This window comes from Arabidopsis thaliana, chromosome 5 (genome assembly GCF_000001735.4).
Source record: "Arabidopsis thaliana chromosome 5, partial sequence".
NCBI lineage: Eukaryota > Viridiplantae > Streptophyta > Magnoliopsida > Brassicales > Brassicaceae > Arabidopsis > Arabidopsis thaliana.
The window spans coordinates 8,917,723-8,939,061 of NC_003076.8; the positions used below are offsets into that span (position 1 = coordinate 8,917,723).

General features: G+C 35.3%; 1 protein-coding gene, 2 long non-coding RNA genes and 1 pseudogene across 5 annotated transcripts; 3 read left to right on the forward strand and 1 right to left on the reverse strand.

Moving 5' to 3' along the window:
• Positions 1 to 3,104: 3,104 nt before the first annotated feature.
• Positions 3,105 to 3,375, forward strand: AT5G04025. Its single transcript, NR_142726.1, has one exon. It is a non-coding gene; the product is annotated as an other RNA (long non-coding RNA).
• Positions 3,376 to 9,374: 5,999 nt separating this feature from the next.
• Positions 9,375 to 9,724, forward strand: AT5G04035. Its single transcript, NR_142727.1, has one exon. It is a non-coding gene; the product is annotated as an other RNA (long non-coding RNA).
• Positions 9,725 to 11,454: 1,730 nt separating this feature from the next.
• On the forward strand, positions 11,455 to 16,113 carry AT5G25615 (annotated as a pseudogene; the record flags this gene model as incomplete). Its single annotated transcript has 1 exon — positions 11,455 to 16,113.
• Positions 16,114 to 17,218: 1,105 nt separating this feature from the next.
• On the reverse strand, positions 17,219 to 21,046 carry YUC6 (Flavin-binding monooxygenase family protein). Of its 2 annotated transcripts, NM_001203470.1 has the most exons (5): positions 19,813 to 21,036; positions 18,362 to 18,610; positions 18,145 to 18,267; positions 17,813 to 17,989; positions 17,318 to 17,655 (listed from the first exon to the last, which is right to left on the reverse strand). In NM_001203470.1, exons 1-5 carry the CDS (start codon positions 20,500 to 20,502, stop codon positions 17,590 to 17,592), a joined length of 1,305 nt encoding a protein of 434 aa, NP_001190399.2. In that variant the 5' UTR covers positions 20,503 to 21,036; the 3' UTR covers positions 17,318 to 17,589. The 2 variants fall into 2 exon arrangements, with proteins under 2 accessions (NP_197944.2, NP_001190399.2); NM_122473.3 differs by having other exon boundaries at positions 17,219 to 17,989; positions 19,813 to 21,046.
• Between the last annotated feature and the right edge of the window lie 293 nt (positions 21,047 to 21,339).

Sequence of the window (21,339 nt, forward strand, 5' to 3'; positions counted from 1 at the left end):
ATTTTGCAGTTAATGGTCCTACAAAGTGGTTGCAAGTAAAAAGTTGACGTTTCAATGAACTAACAAAATTGGCCATATTCCAAATAATTATTTGAAATAGATTACATCTTTAAAGAAACTTCTCATGCATCCAATATATATAATTAGGATTTTAGTACCACTCTGACTCAATCTATCGATCAAGCTTAGTGTGATAGTTAAACGCGGTAGATAGCTATTAATAATACTTTCTCTGTTTCATTATATAGGATGTTATAGTGTTTTTATTTTGTTTCATTATATAAGCTATTTTACAAGTTTCAATACAAATTTTAAATGTATTGATTTTATGACTTTTTAGATTATACCATCTCTTTTGTGATTGGTTGAATTTTTAAAACTACAGTATTAAATGATAGTTGCGTTTAACCCAAACATCATATATATAGAAACATAGGGAGTAATACTTATTTTATTTTTGTACAAAAATTAATGTTTTCAAATTTTAAAAAGCTTAGATTCACATTACAACGTAGATACATTATAACAATATATAGTAATTAGAAGATTTTCAATAAAAACATTTTAATCTGAAAACAAAATATGGCATAACAACATAATTTGTGTATTAAATATAGGAGGATTATAATGAGAGTAAGTTTTAGAAGTAAGAAAGTTATTAAAAATGATAATTATTTTACTTTATTCTTTGAATATTTATTTTTCTTTTCCGATATCTTAATTTTAAAATATCAATTAATTATATCAAAATCAAACTACTAATAATGATGGACGGTCGTTGCCCGTTGGCATGTTTCGACGGTACTTCAGTGTCATGTGCCGAAGAAATTTTTTCACTTCGATCGAGAATATGTTCAAAAGCAAAACCAAAAGAGTGTGGGGGATCTGGTAATCTTAACTTTCGTGTGGACTTTTCAGACAAAGAGAAATTAAAACGAACAACCAACTCATTTATGGCTCACCAATATTCATTCGTTTTCATCATTATTTTCGATATTATTTTGTTTCATCAATCCATGGTTGGAGAATGAGTGAACACCTATGTATTTAATGTTGTTGATTTTGGTTCAAATAGTTTTGATAGTAACTCTCATCCCAACTACGGACGCTATGCTTGCCTTTTTTCTTTTCCAGTGATAACATTATAACATTTGTACTGTCCCAAACTAATTGGTAGTGAGTAGACTCCCAAATACCACTTATATATTACGGTTTAATCACATTTTGAATGTGGAATTTTCATTCTACTCACTTGCAATATATCCTACTTGAGTCATTTTACATGGGTCAACAATCTTAACGTTAATATCATGAGGTTCTAAATTAAAACCAGTTGACAATAAGTAAAAGCGCTTATGTATCTTATACATTACTCTAGAAGCCTATCAACTTCTGATATGGCGAATAGAAACATTCTAATACCCCTTTTCCGCTTAGAATGGACATCTAAACATGAAGTTTGAGGAAATGAACATACAAAGGTATTTTAGGAATTATCGGCCTACAATTCAAAACTAATTGGTGGTACTGAGTGAATTATTATATGGTACATATACATTATTATAGGCTTCTCAAACTTTTAATGTGGGATTCTTAATATTTAGTTCATTAATTTCTGAAGCTCGAAACATTTTTCGATTGACCCTAATGAATTCCATAAAATATTTATTTGTGTGTTTGTCCTCACTTAGTTGTGTCACTTATCATAGTTTTATCGTTACCTAAACGTAAACCTAGTTTTATACTCTCTTGTGGGCTAATATTCGGCTAACTCAACACTTCCGATTAAGCTCCGAATAATGTAACCACTATATACCTCGTTATTTATGGCTATAAACTCTTATGATATTTTGATTAGATAAAAAAACCAACATTACCTTCTTTTTTGAGATGTGATTTGCAAATACAATGGGCCTTATACCCAAAAGGCCCGACATCAAAAACCCAATATCACCTTCTTTTCTGGCAACAATCCTCTATCACTGTGTTAAACATATTTGCTTTCAAATGTGAAAGTGCATTTTCTTTGTCACATGTTCATCAGTTCAAACGAGACAGTGGAATATTCACTGTCCCGAAAACAAAAGGGGCTCGAATGGTTAGGTGACAATATACTTAGCATATTGATTAAATTTTAGTGTAAGTCACTCAATTATTTGTATATTATAGGATTTGATAGTTATACGTAGCATTAGCCTTTTAAAAAAATCTATTATGTGAACTTGAATCTAATTTTTTTCTTTCTTTTTAATAACATACACCGCTTAGATTCCACTTAGCTGTTTGTTCTATTAAGCAAAATAATCATAAGTTTTTCTTTTTTTTTATGTTTGTTGTGTTTGATTGATTTATTGTATCACATACTTCTTTCCAACACTCTCTACCTACCATGTAAATACTTTTGTAAAGGTTGCTATAACCAAATCGGGAATTCAGACACTCAACAGAAAAAAAGAGACTTGGTATATATATATAAACACACACGGTGAGACTTGAGAGATATTATTTTGATTTCTTACTACTAAAGAAATGAAAATGGAAATTGAAAAAGAAGCATAAAGAAGTGACAATTTTGGGAAATGGGGGATAGTGAGTGACTGAGTAATTAAGTGTTATCACACTCTCATAGTGTCATGCTTTCACCAACCATCAGCCCCACAACTTTTGCTAAGCTCCAATTGTATCTGATCATCACTTGACCAATCTATACAATAATACTTTGGCTGATACAGAGCTAATGTGGGAGTTGGATTTGGCTTGGAGAGTCCAACAAATCTTTCAAAACCAAGAGAATGTGCGGCAACATATTTTACGGTATGGTTTAGAAGATTGTGTAAAATTCTCTTTACATAAAATTACAATAAATCATAAGAATTTGTCTTGTTTACACGACTTAGTGATACAGAACAACAACAACAACTACAACAACAACAAGAGTGTCACATAACGAATAAAATGGAATATCCGTTGTTCAACACTTATAAGTATATATATGTATATGCATTGGAATCTAACAACACTTTATTCTTTCTCTTGTAATGTAAGCTAAGAAAGAAAAAACACAAAAGAGAGACAAGTATCCAATTATGAGTATGCACGATCACGATCCGTCATCTTCGATTCAGCTATAAAAGGAAAAAAAGAGAGAAGAAGAGTGGACCCTAAAGTGAAGAGACATCACTTTTGTAATCTTAATCGCTATTGCATTTCACCAGGAAGGCATTAGTATCTTCTGAGACCTTTTAGTCAGGACCACTCTTTGCACCTCATTTCTACACTTATTTCCACTTTAGAATCTTTGTCTCATCTCTTCGCATGTGAGAGGTTTTTGTGTAATCATCTGGTTTTTCACACATGCACCCGTTTATAGATACATTATTCTTCAATATGACATGTTTTTATATCAATCCTCAATTATTTGTAAGAATGATTATATATGCTAAAAAGATCTACGTAAAACTGTTTAAACCAATTTGTCATAGAATTAATAAAAAAAACAAAATTGCAACACTATCTTTTATTTAGATTTGTAACCCTAACTTAACACACTACTTTTGATATGTATATACTTCATATGTCATTTTATGTTGCCATTTAACCACTATAAGTGTTCTTTTCAAATATTAGACCTTCTAATGTAAAAACATAAGATTGAAATTTGACCCAAAAATATAATATTGAAATACATGACAGAGAAAAAAATATTGTTGATTCAAGGAAATCGAAAAAGAAAATATGAAAACAAATTGCAGCCACTATCAAATGATTTTAGTAATTTGGCATGCGAGCAAAAAAATAATTAATGAAAAATTTGATGAATTGAACTCCAAGTTTTTTTTTATCCATAATTTCTCGTAATACAAATATAAAAGCGGATAACATGACGCGAAAAATTTGTACTGAACCGTTTCATATCACTTATATAAACAATATTTTTCAGATTTTGTTCGTTTGAGTTCTATATAAAATCGACACAAAAAAAAAAAGTCCAAAATGCTTATTTGCCATGTTTTTAAATCAGGTCTAGGGTGGTTGGATCAAAATTTTCGCCATGTTACCAAACCGATAACCGGTACAAGCCCAAACTAAAACCAGTAGATATATATATATATATATGTTTTGTTTTCTTCTAACGGTCTACAACCATGTTGACTAATAATTTGCAGTTTGTCTGCAATTTGACTACCGTTTCCCGCATAGTCAAACTCATAGAGTCATAGGTAATAGTTTCCACTTTGATATTTATTTCATGAATGTCTTAACTTTTCTAAAATGTATTTGTTTCCACTTTGTCTTTATTTTTTCTTTTAAATTATTTTCTTCGAACTATTGCTTTCTCATGATTACTTGAACAGATTGTTAATTGTTTGGCTTTCGTTTCCTTATTTAGATATATATTTCAAATAGGAAGAAAGTATTCAAGAATATCACCTACACCAAAGTCAAATACAGGACATCAAGTATGTATATTCGGCATGGTCATATGTCATTGATCTTTTGATAAAAGTATATTAACGTGTAAATTTTGCTGCCAGATTACCAGTAGAATGATTATTATTATTTTTGTGAAAGAAAATACAAATGAGTGCAAGCATGTGTAGTAAATCTTAATATGCAATTTCCTGGTGTAGATGATCATATGGTCGAGGTTCTCGTCATATATGTATGTCTCTAAGTTAGAAATGAAATACAAGAAAATTTTAAAAAGGATTTAGAAGATAAAACATAATCTATCGCCAAAAACATGTAGGCATGTAAAGCAAGGCCAAGGTCCAAGATGTTAATATCAACTTGATATAGCGCTAGCTTACTTAATATTATACCATTTATGTGTATATCTCATCAATTAGAAAAAAACTTTTGAGCATATATTAGCAAAATAACAAGCATGCGTCATCCTTTCTTTTTGTTAGGTTACTACGTGATGAACTGATGATAGGCTACGAATTTTGTTAGCTATTGTTGTTCTTTTTCTTACGAGTAATTAGAGACTTGGAGTGATGCTAATAGTTTCTTGATCGGAGATGGATGGATAAAAAAAATATCAGCATCACTCCAAATCTCCAACTCGTAAATATTTTTTAATTTCGAATAGTCTCACCGTAGATAAAATAAATTCTACCATAATATAAGCACATTAGCTAGAAAGAAAAACTAAAACAAACCAACATCTTCACTTTTATATATATAAATAATTATAATTTTTAAAAATTTATTTGTGTATTGAGTTACAAAGAATATGTTATGGAATTAAGATACTCCAACGCATCACTCAAAATTTTGTTGGCCAACGATTGAGCTTCAAAGCCCAGCCTAAAAACGAACCTAATTTGTATAACCAAATCTGTAAAAGCTGAAACTTTGGTGCAACACAAATACCGCAATTAGTACAAGTCTCATTAGATGATTCAAAATTATGGAAAACAAAACAAAAACATTGGTAAAGTTTGGTGTGGCTTTTATTAGTTAAAATCCTCGTGAGTAATTATGGAGAGATGCATCGTCACGTCAAATCTTCTGACATATATTAAAATTCCAAGATTACTCGTTTTTAATCATTGAACAATGAGATTCATAACCGAACAAAACGAAAATCATAAAATCACAGCCGTGAGATGATAGGACATGTCATATTTGACTGCTAATATCACCGTCCGATCATCTTTTCCCATTTAATTAAATCAATTAACGGACGAAAACTGAAATGGTCCATTTGAGACCGTTAAGACAATGAATGCGAAGGACCATTGAGAGTTTAAAGCATTTTGGAATCGGATGGTTCACAAATAATTGGGACCCTTTGATGCCAAATGTACGACAACGGCTTGTTCGTCCAGCGAGGTCTCTTCCCTTGTGGAGGAGGACTCATTTTGGACCACTAATAAATACTTTGCAAATTTTAATTATGTTTCAAACCTATTTTCCCTCTTCTATGTGAGCTTATTGTTATTATTATTTTTGTTAAAGGTTTTGTGAGGTTATTTTTATTTCCCGCGGAATTTTAATTCTTTAGATTATTATTTTTTCTCTCCCTTATATTTTTTTTTTAATATTACACCATTCGTAACATAATATGATTTTTTGGAGTTATATACGTTTTAAAATCAGCATTAAGTTTTTAGAGGTTGAATCGTTTTGAGATCAAGAAGTAAGAGTTTTAAAGCTAAATTTGTTTTAAAATCGGCACATGAACGGTAACATGCATTTCAATGTTACAAGTTTAAGTCTACTTCTCCTCAAAAGTTCAATTACAAAATATTAAACACTTTTTTTTATCGACAACTTTATTAGATTAACTTAAAAAGATTAAATATGACTATTAATAACTATACAAGATTTCTTTTCAATTTATATATATTTTTTTAAAAAATTCTAACTTACTATAAGTCTTACAATATTATTACATATATGTAGATAATTTGTATACATTAACTACATAAGAATTCTCATCAAAATTCAGTTTTATTTAATATTATTTTCATTTTATTCTGTTTTTAATACAAATAAATGATGATGCATTTCTTATTTTTTATAATTTATGATGCAATACTTTGTGTAACATATAACCAAGAAAACCCCGTGTAGAAGTCATTTTAACACGACGCTAAGGCAAAAATGATAATTAGTACGTAGACCACAACGGAAAAGCAAATCAGTCTCTTGAGGCAACATTGCCATTAATTCGACTAAAAATATAATTAATGTTTTACATAGCTAATTTACATACTACAAGTAAATATTTTTAGAACGAGAATCAGTGAAACTTTTTTTTTTTTTTGGTAGAAACGAGAATCAATGAAGGTAGAGCGTGCCAAATAGAGCATTAGTGACTGTGACACGTCAAACCAAAGCCTTGTCACATTGCTATCATGCAAGCATAAATGTTTTGGTGCTCGAATCTAATGCATACAAACTCCAGAGTTGAGTTCATGCTTGTATAAACTACAGCAACCACGTCCTAATAAACCTAAAACCGATATTATATATGCTGTGACTCAAGAATATGTTTAAACTTTGTTAGATTCGATATTTGTGTCAAACTCTACAGTCTACGTATAAGCAATCTACTTTGCATATCAAACTAATATATACGCTTATAACTAAATTGCTTCCAATACATGAAAATATGTGAAGACCTTAACATAGCTTAGAACTTAACTAGTACAAGTTTATGGTTTTCTGTGAATTGTTTTGAGCCAGAGTGGTAAACATATGAATTGTTTTGAATCACCGAATATGTTTTTTTTTATGTTTTTTTTTTTGGAGGACACTCTGGCTCCTCTAATATTCAAAATAGAAAAAAGAACCAATACTTCGTGGAAAGTCACAAATGAAATTGTAAAAGCTAGAAACGAGAAATTGTTTCTTACACAATTAGTCGACTATGAATTATAGACTCCAACATGTTTTCAGTTCTCAAGCTTTCAAACCTATTTTACTTCTCTAACTTGACCAAGTTCTTCCATTCACCCAATTTAGCAAATGTTTCATCCTTTAATTTATGTGAATGACATAAAACCATGGGTATCTAGATAGTCATCTATGATGGACATAACTCAAAGTTATATATGTATGTGCATACCAATGCTAAATATATAGAGTTCCACCTTTTTTTTTTTAATTGAAACTCACCTTTTTTTATTGTATGACAAAGTGTTCACAAAATTCAACATCTCCATCATTTTTTTTAAGGATGCTCTTTCCAGAAAGAACAAATAGCTTACTAAATGCTCATGTTACCAAGTCCACTATGCCATACTGATGATATATAGATACCCTTTTCGGTAGAAAATTGATACAGCTCACATTTTACTGTCTTCCTGTCTAATAATTTTAGTCCATTAGATCCTTGTAATGTCATTTTCTAGTTCTTGTAAAACACCATTTTCCTTGTTCCACGTTCATGTGTATCTTCATAAACATGGATTTTATTGGGTTTTTTATTCAGAAATAATAGTGGTCATTTTTTGTTATTACAAGTTGATTAAGCAGCTGAGCTAATTCTATATGTACATGTACTAGTTTGTACAGTGATAAGTTAATCAGTTTTAACTATTTTAAAACGAACTCTTTTTTATTTGTATACAGTGCAAGAAAATATAGTGAAACAATAATCTGATATTACAGTTGTATGTATAAGATATAGGGGACGCAATCATCTATACTATTTGATGTCAAAGAGCACCAATTTCCAACACAATTTGGTTGACAAGCCAACCATATAATTCAGAGCCAAGAAAAAGCATAAAACTAAAAAAAGGCAAATATTAAAGAAAGAAAACTTCAGAAAAAGCAGAAACATTATTTGAAAAAAGTAAGTGCTACTTATGTTAAAAATGTGGGACTAGGAATTGTAATGATAAATAGAATCTGTTCGCCTATTTGGAGTCAGCCACTACTAATTACTACAACCAGATTTTAATTGAAATGAAAAAGTGAAGTTTTGAATTAAAGATTCGATGTTGACAATAATAAAATTGAAAGATTTGATTTGGGATCTGAATATCTGATTTTGTTTCCTAAAATTTCCCCAACAGCTTGGCAAAAGTGTAGGGCTCCAGCTTGTTACTTATGTGCCTTTTACAAAAGTAAATTTCTCTGTAAGATCCTTGTTCCCCTTTTTTCCTTTTCCATTATACTTGCCATAATTTTCTCTTTATTTCATGTATAAATATCTCTTCTCATCAATTAAAACTCCAGGATTTTAAATAGGTATATTTCTGAGTGGGAAAAAAATGAACCCATCGCGTAGAGAAATATATGTCAGTATACATTCTCTAATTACATTGACTTTTTAAGGTCATCACATGACTAATGGTCCAAAGACTTCGAAGAGAAAAAAAAAACTCTTATTTGGTAGGAAACTTGTAATTTTGTAAGTTTCCAAGAAAATTTTGGTACTAATTCAGCAATTTGTGTTTCTGATGAAGTTATGGATATAAGTTCGACCTTTAGTTAGTCCATATCACTCCAAAATAATACCATTTTTTCTTTGGGATTGAAAAGAACTCTAAAAGTTGGTTTTTTGTTAACTAAGTCCCGTAGCTTGGTTTATTGGATTAAAACATAGTTAGAGAGTTTTAAAAAAATATTTCCACAATTTCTTTACAAGCTGTAATCGTGTTTTGAATAAAAGTTTGTGAATCTCCTTGTTAGACAACCAAAACAATCGCAAGACTAGGGGTGTCAGTAGTGTTTTTCATCTTCCACACTTAACTAATAATTTGTTGTTTAATGAATCTACCATCTATTACTATATAGTTTTGTTCAACTTTAAAACGAAGATGATATAGAGGAACAAAGTAGTCCAAATTTCAGGTGACTCACACAAGAGAAGGAAACACTAAAATTGAGACACTCCATCTACTGATTACTCTTTTTCGACATGATGGCTTACATCAACCATGTTACTCAAGACCTTCATCCTCATCTAGAACATTAGTTATTCCATCCAAAAACAGTCATTGGGTTTGAGAAGGAAAAAGAGGCTTCAATGTACGTAGAGTGGCATCAAGCTCAAATACCTAGGCTCAGCTCTTTCTCGCCACATATCATAATATCTGTGACATTCTCTTCGGCGAGATAATCGTGAAAATATTGACTGTGGGGGACACATTACCTCGGTCGCGCTTTCTCATTTTAGGATCAAACACTAAAAATATAATCATTATCAGTTTTTCCTTCAACTTAATAAATTTAACGCCTATATCTTCGTTGTTATTCCTACAATAATCATATTTTTTCAAACGTTATTTTTTGTAAAAAAAACTTTTAAGTAGTCTTCTTTTGCAACTTTAGCTCTCATCTCCAAAAATACAGCTCAATTCTATAAAATCAAAATAAATATAACTCTCATACAGATCTTCTAAAAGGTTTTACAATCACATGCATTAGATTTTCAAAGTTATAAATGTGGACTTGAACTTCTCGTTGCGAGGATTTTGAATTGATATTACTATTTATCAAAATTTACAAATTTGACAATGATGACAACCACTTATATTGCCTTGTACTTTTAATTTTGCGGAGTTGATATGTATCTTTTTAGAAATGGAAGTTAAATTTTCAAAATATGAACAAATAATGTGTTGTTGTGTATATGTGATTTATGTTAGTATTCAAAAGTCGTTTTAAACACCATAACAAAATTAAACACTTTTCACTTTTAGAAAAAAAAAAGCGTGAAAATTCTCTTAAATGGTTGAACGTCTTTCAGATTCAAAAGGAAAATTACCAAAATACATAAGATATATCATTATTCATAAATAATTTCTTGTTGTAAATCACTTGTTGGATGGACTCCATAACCGTGGCCCATGTCCTTGGAGGATAGGTCCGTCAGCCCATTGGTGTGACGGCCCATCGACCAGTCGGCCCACCAGTCCACCGGTCCATCGGCCCGTCGGTCTGTCGGCCCGGCCTATGGAGAGAAGCCACAGTTGGTCCGGCCCGTAGGTCCGGCCCATGGAGACTAGACATAGGTCGGTCATATACTTAAGTAGTTATGGGCTTTTGTAACCTAGCCCATTAGACATGTAACCTCCTCAAGTATGTATATATATGTGATGTAACCTCATTATGAATCGATAAGAAACAAGTTAGTTCTTCACACGTTATCAGCACGAGCTTGCTCTTAACAAAACCCTAGCAGCCGTCGCTCAACCCTAGCTCGTCCGCCGTCCGCCGTCCGCTGTTCCGTCGACCGCCTGTCGACCGTTTGCTGACCGTCTGTCAACCGACGATACTTCCGTCGACCGCCGACTGTCAACCAGCGACCACCGTTTGATAACCAAGGTCTTTAGCTCCCGGTTCCAGTCCGTACAACCCCAAAGGAGAAAGGTAATTCATTAAACCCTAAAACTAAAGAACCCTAATCGAACATGGATCTAACAAACGGCTCCCGGTTGATTAGTGTTTGCAATATGATTGCTTGTTTGCTCGATTGTTTGTCTTGTTATTGCTTATCCTAAACTTGCAAATCGAAAACATCTTAACCTAGAATCCGAAACCCTAAAAGACATAAACCCTAAATCAAAAACACTATAATCGGATCAAAACCCTAATTCTATTTCGTGATTGTTTGAAGTTATCTAGGGTGTTTAGTTTGATTGATTTCATGGTTGCATGCATGAATTGTTAAAATCCCTCATGTTGCATAAACCCTAAAACCAAAACCCTAAGGAAAATAGAAAATCGCTAAAAAGGAAAATTTACCCTAAGACCGAAAAAGGAAACTCTCCCAAAAGGAAAAAGAAAAAATAATCCCTAGAGAAAAGAGGAAATTCTCCTAAAGAGAAAAGGGAAATTATCCTAGAGAAAAGAGGAAATTGTCCCAAGGGAAAGAGGAAAAGAGAAAGTCAAATCCTTGAGTAAATAGAAAAATCGATTTATGGTCTTCATGACATTTACGATTTGTCCATTACATGATATTGACTCGTAACTTCTTCATTGTAGATGTCGAAGCTCACAAACCTCATGTACGCTGCACTCTTGGCATCTGGTGACAATTACCTTCAATGGGCATTGGACACCAAGATTGAGCTGAAGTCTAAAGGACTCGCCGAGTGCATTGTGGAAGGCAATGAGAAAACGGAGAGGTCAAAGTATCAGGCGATTTCAATCATACGCCATCACATAGCAGAGAGTTTGAAAAATCAGTACCTTACGGTCGAGGATCCACTTGAGCTTTGGCTTGAGTTGAAGAATCGATACGACCACCAAAGGACCATACAACTACCCAAAGCCCAACATGATTGGCTTAACCTCAGGATCCAGGATTACAAATCCGTGGAGGAGTATAACTCCGAGCTCTTTAAGATTGTCTCTATCCTGAGGCTGTGTGGTGAGAAGGTGACTGAGAATGACATGCTCGAGAAAACTTTCTCGACCTTTCACGCGAACAACGTACTGCTTCAGCAACAGTACCGTGCGAAAGGGTTTACGACTTACACAAGTCTAGCCTCCTGCTTGCTTCTTGCTGAGAAGAACAATGAGCTGTTACTCATGAACAGCGCATTGAGACCTCCCGGATCCACAGCTGTGCCCGAAGCCAATAGAGCCGAAATGGCCAAAGCGCCTAATGAACCTCAGGCGACCAAGGAATCCAACTACGTCCATAGGGGTAACCCTCACGGCCGTGGCCGTGGCAGAGGACGTGGTGGAAGAGGTCGTGGCAATTTCTACGGCCAAGGAAACCACTATGGTGGTAGAGGCCGTGGGAACTATGGCCGAGGTAGAGGTAGAGGCCGCGGTGTTAACAAACCGCGAGGAAAGGCTAAGTCCGTGTGCTATAGGTGTGGCATGGACGACCATTGGGCAAAGACGTGCAGAACCTCTAAGCACCTCATTGAGGCATATCAAGAGATGATAAAGCAAAAGGGACCCGAAGCCAATTTGGTTCATCTCGATGGTGAAGGGGATTTCGACCACGAGAACGATGACCTAATGGATTATGAGACTTCGGACATCTTGGGAAAATATACATCTAGTTTTAAATTTGCTTTGTTTGCTTTGCTTTGTAGTTTGATCTCTATTGCGCGATGTCTTGGATTTATTTATTTTAATGGAATTGCTTTGCTTCATTATTGTTTGCTTTATCGCCTAAGATATAGTTCTTGTCCACATTTAGAAATGGCCGAGGACAAGGACATACTCATAGTGGACAGTGGCTCAAGCCACACGATATTGAGAGACAAAAGATATTTCATAAATCTAACATTGAGAAATGCCAACATTAGCACTATAGCGGGTATAGCGAGTCTCATTGAGGGCTACGGCCAAGCCCATGTACTCTTACCAAACGGCACACATCTTGAAATAAGTGATGCCTTGTATTCACCCAGCTCAAAGAGGAGCTTGTTAAGTTTCAAAGACATACGTCTTAATGGTTTCCACGTTGAAACAAAGGGTGAAGGGAATAGAGAATTCCTACATGTAACAGAGATCGCCCAAGGACATAAGAGAGTCCTAGAAACTATACCCGCATTGTCCACTGGTCTTTATCATACTAAGATCAACATGATCGAAGCTAATTTGGCAATGAACAAAGAGTTCATAGAGGAGTTCACTTTGTGGCATGACCGGCTTGGCCATCCGGGTCATAACATGATGCGAAAGCTAATGATAAGTTCAAAGGGGCACACCCTAAAAGAAAAGAGAGTTATCCCAAAGAAGCTCACGTGTGCTGCATGTGCACAAGGGAAACTCATAATAAGGCCATTACCGGCAAAGGTCAATAAAGAGACCATAAACTTTCTAGAAAGGATACAAGGGGACATATGTGGACCAATACACCCACCATGTGGGACGTTTCGATACTTCATGGTCCTCATTGACGCATCGACAAGATGGTCACATGTTTGTCTGTTGTCCTCTAGGAACCAAGCATTTGCTAGGTTACTGACCCAGATCATTCGTCTGAGAGCCCATTTTCCAGATTTTCCGCTTAAGACTATACGTCTAGATAATGCCGGTGAATTCACGTCCCAAGCGTTTAATGGCTACTGTATGTCCATGGGGGTAAGTGTGGAACATCCCGTGGCACATGTACATACACAGAACGGATTAGCGGAATCCTTCATTAAACGAATCCAATTGATAGCTCGACCATTACTGATGAGGTCGAGGCTCCCAGTAGCCGCTTGGGGACATGCTGTATTACATGCATCGGAACTTATTCGTATCAGGCCATCTAGTGAACACAAATATTCACCATCCCAATTGTTAACGGGTCATGAGCCAGACATATCCCATCTAAGGATATTCGGGTGTGCCGTATATGTACCAATTGCTCCACCACAGAGAACAAAGATGGGACCTCAGAGGAGGATGGGAATATATGTTGGATTTGATTCTCCCACCATTATAAAGTATCTAGAGCCAACAACGGGTGATCTATTTAAGGCTAGATACGCGGATTGTCACTTCAGTGAATCCGAGTTTCCTGCGTTAGGTGGTGAGACGAACAAGCTGGGTAAAGAAATAAAAGAGATAGCATGGAATCAAACATCCTTGAATTGGCAAGATCCTCGGACTCTGATGTGCGATTCAGAGGTCCATAAAATTATACATTTGCAAAAGCTAGCTAATGAGTTGCCAGATTCCTTTGCTGACCCAAAGAGAGTTGTGAAATCGTACATACCAGCTTGTAATGCACCAGTACGTATTGATATCCAGAAGGGAATCAATGTAATTGCTACCAAGTCTAACCCACAGAAGAAACGAGGTAGACCAGTAGGTTCCAAAGATAAAAATCCTCGAAAGACTAAGAAAGGTGCAATGGGAACCGAGGTAAAGGAAACCATAGACATGGCCGCGGCAAGTCCTAAGGAACCACCAAATGAGATTTGGGACGCCGAAGCTCATGGTCCTGAAGGAATTGATAATGATGAGATCTCAATAAACTACATCATGTCTGGAATAAAATGGAACCGAAAAGAAGTCGACGTCGACGAGAAATTTGCATATGAGGTAGCATATGAGATAAATGAGGATCATGAACCCACGTCTATCATAGAGTGCACTCAAAGGTCAGATTGGCTAAAGTGGAAAGAAGCCATTGACGTGGAGTTAGGTTCATTAAAGAGAAGAGATGTGTTTGGTCCAATATTGAGGACACCATCTAATATAAAGCCAGTAGGACACAAGTGGGTCTTTGTGAGGAAGAGAAATGAGAAAAACGAAATCGTGAGGCATAAGGCACGGCTTGTGGCACAAGGATTCTCACAAAGACCGGGAGTAGATTATGAAGAGACATACTCCCCTGTGGTGGATGCAACGACTTTTAGATATCTAATAAGTCTGGCAATAAGAGAGAACCTTGACTTACGGTTAATGGATGTTGTAACCGCATATCTATATGGTCCACTGGATAATGAGATATATATGAGATTACCAGAGGGTATTGAGCTCAAAGGAAAAGATAAGAATGGGTCTCGAGACCAATACTGCATAAGGCTGAACAGATCGCTTTATGGGCTGAAACAAAGTGGGCGCATGTGGTACAATAGGTTAAGTGAGTACTTAGTCAAAGAGGGCTATAAAAATGACCCCATCAGTCCATGTATCTTCATCAAGAAGTTTGCTAGCAAAGGATTTGTGATAATAGCAGTATATGTGGATGATTTGAACATCCTGGGAACCTCTGGGGAAATCGCCCAAACAGTCGAATATCTAAAGAAAGAATTCGAAATGAAAGACCTAGGCAAGACAAAGTTCTGTTTGGGATTGCAGCTTGAGTACGTAGATAAAGGAATCCTTGTGCATCAAAGGGCATATACAGAAACAGTACTCAAGAGATTTAATATGGACAAGGCCCACCCATTGACCAGCCCAATGCAGGTGAGGAGCCTAGGATTGGATAGTGATCCATTCGGTCCAAAGAAGGATGATGAAGAAATTCTCGGTCCTGAAGTGTCATATCTCAGTGCCATAGGAGCGTTGATGTACCTGTCTAGCCACACTAGACCGGACATATGTTTTGCCGTGAACCTCCTCTCTAGATTCAGTTCTTGTCCGACCAAGAGGCACTGGGAAGGAATCAAGCATTTGCTTCGATACCTACAAGGGACAATTGATTTTGGTTTATATTATACTAACCATAACAAAGAAGGTTTAGTTGGTTTTGCTGATGCAGGATATCTTTCAGATCCGCACAATGGAAAGTCACAAACGGGTTATGTGTTTACTCATGGTGGAACCGCAATATCCTGGAGATCAATGAAGCAGACCATCGCGGCCACTTCCTCTAACCAGGCGGAGATATTGGCGATGCACGAGGCCAGCCGCGAGTGTGTGTGGTTGAGGTCAATGACTCAACACATACGAGCCGATTGTGGAATGGTCGAAGCCAAGGAGCCGACTATCATATACGAGGACAACGCGGCATGCATTGCTCAGCTCAAGGAAGGATACATCAAGGGAGATCGGACGAAGCACATTCTGCCCAAGTTCTTCTACACGCATGACCTACAGAAGGATGGTGAAGTTAAGGTGGTACAAGTACGTTCAAGCGACAATTCAGCCGATCTATTCACCAAGGCATTACCAGCAACGACATTGAGGAAGCTCGCGCATCAGATTGGGATGCGGAGGCTTAAGGACTTACAGGGATGACCAATTCAGGGGGAGTAATGCGTGCTGTACTCTTTTTCCTCACTATGGTTTTGTCCCGAAAGGGTTTTCCTAGTAAGGTTTTAATGAGGCAGCATCCCCCTAGCGCATTACTGAGATCTCGTAGGCATCTACACGGTTATGTCATCCAAGGGGGAGTGTTGTAAACCACTTGTTGGATGGACTCCATAACCGTGGCCCATGTCCTTGGAGGATAGGTCCGTCAGCCCATTGGTGTGACGGCCCATCGACCAGTCGGCCCACCAGTCCACCGGTCCATCGGCCCGTCGGTCTGTCGGCCCGGCCCGTGGAAAGAAGCCACAGTTGGTCCGGCCCGTAGGTCCGGCCCATGGAAACTAGACATAGGTCGGTCATATACTTAAGTAGTTATGGGCTTTTGTAACCTAGCCCATTAGACATGTAACCTCCTCAAGTATGTATATATATGTGATGTAACCTCATTATGAATCAATAAGAAACAAGTTAGTTCTTCACATTTCTTTTTATTTGATCAAGTACATAATTGAAAAAGAAAAAAAAAGAAGCTAAAAGACATCTGTAATAAAAATTAGAAAGAAAAATTTCGACATAATTTATACCTATATTATATTGTCTAAACACTTCTTAAAATATCGCATATAATTTACAGTCAAAATATTGCTCATTATCTAAACAGAAACATTCGTAAAATAATTTCACCTCCCAAATTTTAAACAAAACAAGCAAAAACAATTGCGATGTCTGAAAATTCACCTCGTCATAGACGAAGTAGAAATCCCAAAGAAGCGACCATAAGGTATAATTAGATTTTGCGGAGATACTTGTAACAATTTTTACCATTTTTCATGATATTGAAGAGATCCTATCAATACGGCCAAGATAAAAACAACTTGATTATGAGATCCACAATGGAATCTAAAATGGACGATCTATATATCTGACTAGAGAGATCTAGTATAGATTTCAATATGTCCAAATTTATTAACAAAAATATGAGAAAAAAAAAACATGTGGAGGCCGTACATCTAGCAATAATTGGAAAAAAGGGTCAGCAGAATTATAAATGTGCAGGTCTTAATTTCTGACGAATGTACAAGCAGTGGTCCTAATTTATATGACACTTCTACTAGGGAATGAAATCATTTCGACAACGAAATTTCATTGACACACTCATTGGTAGGACACATATTCAATTACTTATGTCCGTTAAAAAAAAGTAAGTTTAGTTAAAACAAAGATTATGTATATAAACAAAAAAAACCTCACCACAATACTCTGCCAAAAAAAATTGAACCAAAAAAGAGAAGAAAAACAAAGAGCATACCTAACTATGGAAATCTAAAAAAACAAAAATAAAAGAAAGAAAAGAGAAAAAGAAAAATTAGAAACATAGAAAGAAGGTATAGAAAGATTTACAAAGTGGGTTATAAGCATGCAAAGAGAAGAGGGTCCCCTCCTCTCCTTTGGGGCAGATGATCATCAATTCCCACCACAATCACTCTCACTAAATTTCCTTTTCATTCTTTTCCCCAATTTGCATTGCAGCTGGAGATAAGTCTTAATTTACATCACCTCCTTTGAAACAAAACCATCAATTTTTTTTCGATCGCTACCGGCATTTGGCAAGTTATGTTTTCTTGATAGAAAACCTTAGCTTTTCTCTACTGTCTAGTCAATAAGTTTTGATTCAGATTTTTTTTACTTGCTCGTCTTGTTTCCAACACTTGTGTATGTCTTCAGCTATTCTCTTTGCATCCATTGATGCTCCACTAATCCCACGTTTTGTGAATCCGACCGCGTATAGCCCACATTCCCCTCTCCATCCCTCAGGGAACTCTTGTATTGGAAATCCATCTTTCTTACTAAACATTTTATTCTCCTGAAAAATTATATGTTTTCCAAAAACCCATTTAGTACAAAATTCATAATGGATGTATATTTTTGGTCTTAAGAAAATAAGAATAAAGACTTTAATAATTTGTTAAAGAAGGTGGACAAAGGTAAAATAACAATATTATCATTATTATTGAATACCTTTAGCCAAGAGGGTACGTTGCTTTTGTAGCCAGTTGCTAATATAATGGCGTCAAATCTCTCTGTTTTTCCGTTATCGAACTCAACTTCATGTCGTTTTAACCTTCTTATCCCCGAACACACCTTTTTACCATTAACAAAATCAACTATCACAATCAGTAAACTGGTTTTTAGTATGTATTCATATCATATATTCTTTGATTAGATTATACACTACCTTAATGTCTCCGGTTTTGATTTTGGCTAGCGTGCCAACGTCGAGAACCGGAGTTTTACCGGAGATATTTTTGAGCTCGAGTGGACCTAACCGGGGCCTGTTAAGACCTAAAAGGGTAGTATCCCCGAGGATGAACCGGGAAACAACCAAAAGGAAACGGTCAACAAGCCGGATGGGCAGCCATTTCAGTAAGAACATGGACAGCCCAAAAGTTGAAGTACCCAACATCTCTCGTGGTAGGACGTGCACCTTCACAAGTAAAAAGAAAACATAATTAGCAATACAGCAGATAAATAATTTGGATGAGAAAATCATATTATTATCTATTAGTTTATCATGAATAATAATATTAAGAGACTGTTTTTCTTTTCTTTTGTGAGAATGTTTGCGCGTGCTCGTGACAATCCCAATAAAGTTGTTGTTCTCTTAGTTTTTATTCTTTGAAAATGTTATAAAAATAATATTTATGTATTAAAGAAATTAGGTAAACCTCTTTATTCATATAAAAACTATATTAACAAATTGTTGGAACTTGAAGTCACAAGGGCCTAAAAGACGGAATAAAATCTTAAATTAGGATAATACCAGCCTTTGTATTTTCCCGTAAATTTTGAATTTTCTAAACAGATTAAATAATAAGAATATCAAACTGAAAAAGCAAAAGAAATTTTGATACTTTTAAAAGAATTACTGTAAAGGCAAAAAATTGGAAAATATTTGTGCAGATTATTTCTCTGAAATTATCAGCCAATTAATAAAGAATGGTAATTAAACTTCCAAAGAAGATCAATATTAGTCTAGATATATTTGTATATAATTTGGTTTCCTTAAGAATTTTGTAACAATGAAATCTTTTTTTTTTGTAACAATGAAATCTAAAAATCACTTTTTATCGATAACAGTAAAAAAAAAATCTTTAAGCTATGCATATAATTATATTATATATATTTTCTTCAAAAATATGAGTGTTCATTTAATCAAGTAATATTTTCCATAATATTAAACATGAAGTTTTTTTCTTCTAAAACTCTTTTAACGAGAACATCTTAAAGCGCTGTAAAAAAAAGAACCTCTTAAAACATATTTGTGGAACAGAATTTAGTACAAGCTTATACTATTAAATGAATTATGAATCTATTATATTGATCGGATAATACTTAGAATACACACATAATCCTGAAAATTCTAAAAATCTAGAAAACAAAAAGCAAAAGTTTGTAAAAAAGTAGGTAATATCTTTGAGTTAAGAATAGAAAAACAATCAGAAGATCAACTTGAATGAAAAAGCTTTTCAAGATTTTGTTTTTTAGCAATAGAAGCCATAAAACATGAAGGAGCAAAAATATCGAAAACGCATGAGAAAAGGATAATATAATCTCCACAATACTTTCTATTTTAAAAAAATCAAGAAACCGAAAAAGCAAAAAAAAAAAAAAAAAAAAGAAACTCACAGCGTCTCTGACAACGAGAGAAGGCTGAGCACCGAAGTTGCAGAGATCCAAACAAACCTCCATACCGGAGTTTCCACATCCGACGACAAGAACCCTTTTTCCGGCGAAATCTCCACCGGTTTTATAATGACACGTGTGCTTAACTACCCCGGCGGCTGCAAACTTATCCATCCCCTCAAACCTAGGTACCACCGGCTCCGCATTCTCCCCCGTCGCCGCCACTAACCACCGACAAACATACTCCGTCGTGCCTTCTTCTCCCACGCTAGTCACGCGCCACATCCCAAGGTTTTCATCAAACGCAGCCGACTCAACCGTTTGGTTAAACTCCGGCTTTATGTCAAACCTCCGAGCGTAGTCCTCAAGGTACTCGATGAACTGTTGCTTCGTCGGGTAGGTAGGGAAATCTCCGGGGAAGGGTATAATCGGAAGTTCACAGAATTGTTTAGGAAGGTGAAGATGAAGACGGTCATAAGTCTTGAGCTGCCATAGTGATGCTATACAGTTTGATCTCTCTAGTAGTACGGACGTGATACCTCTCTCTTTTAAACATGCTGCCGTGGCTAGTCCCGACGGTCCGGCGCCTACGATCACCGGACCGGTGACGACGCAGATACGACGCGGTGACGTCATGCCGCGGTGGTCATGTGCTAGTTTACCTTCCATCTCTCTCTTCCAACAGAAATCCATCAAGAAAATAACTTCTTCTTGGTTCTCTCTCTTGGCTGTTATCTATATATATATAGAGAGAAAGAGACTTTTGGTGTAATAAGTACGTATTGGTTAAGAGAATACGAGAAGGGTTTGTAGTATAGAAGTAGTGGTGGTGGTGGTGACACTAATTAAGAACAAAGGACAGAAAGAACAATTTGACATTGATGGCATATGGAGTAAGTAAAAAAAAAAAGAGAGATGGTAAAAAAAAAAGTTTTAGTTAAGTAAAAGTATTTATAATGGATTTTTTGAAGAGAAATATTCTCTAAAGATCGGAATCAAAGAGGTTAGGGTTTGGATTGAATCTGCTGAAAAGGAGGGAGAGAAAGAGAGAGATCTTATCCAAATGAGAAGAATGAGTAAAGAGAGTGAGAGAGATAAGCGTTGTGTTTGTGTTTTGATGAGAGTGTAAACCGGAGGATGATCAGAGAACTACGGGTCTCTTAAATCGCCATTCAAACTTATAGGAAAGAGAGAGAGAGATTGTTAGTTTTGATGTGACTATCTCTCATGTGTGATTGATTATGTGTATTTATATAATTATGAGTGTGTATATATTATATATGTGTGAAAAATGGTTAAGAAAGTTTATATATTTAATGGAGTTCCCTTTTGAATTTCCCACCTGTAAGATTTTGGTGTTCCACTATACTTTTGACTCTTTCTTTACCTTATGGAAATCTCAAAGATTGATGTAAGTAATATTTTTGTTTTCTTATGATCAACCAATGGCTGCATACTATGAGTTTATTTTTAATTAATATGAGTTTAGTAAATAGAGTAGATTAATTGTATATTTTTCTAGGTATGTCA

Bases quoted from the DNA above. Each gene is read 5' to 3' on its own strand.
- YUC6 (NM_001203470.1), bottom strand. From the start codon at position 20,502: ATGGATTTCTGTTGGAAGAGAGAGATGGAAGGTAAACTAGCACATGAC. The intron at 18,611-19,812 runs GTGAGTTTCTTT...TTACTTGTGAAG, and splicing joins CTCTCGTTGTCAGAGACGCT to GTGCACGTCCTACCACGAGA. The intron at 17,990-18,144 runs GTATTCAATAAT...ATAATTTTTCAG, and splicing joins ACGTACCCTCTTGGCTAAAG to GAGAATAAAATGTTTAGTAA.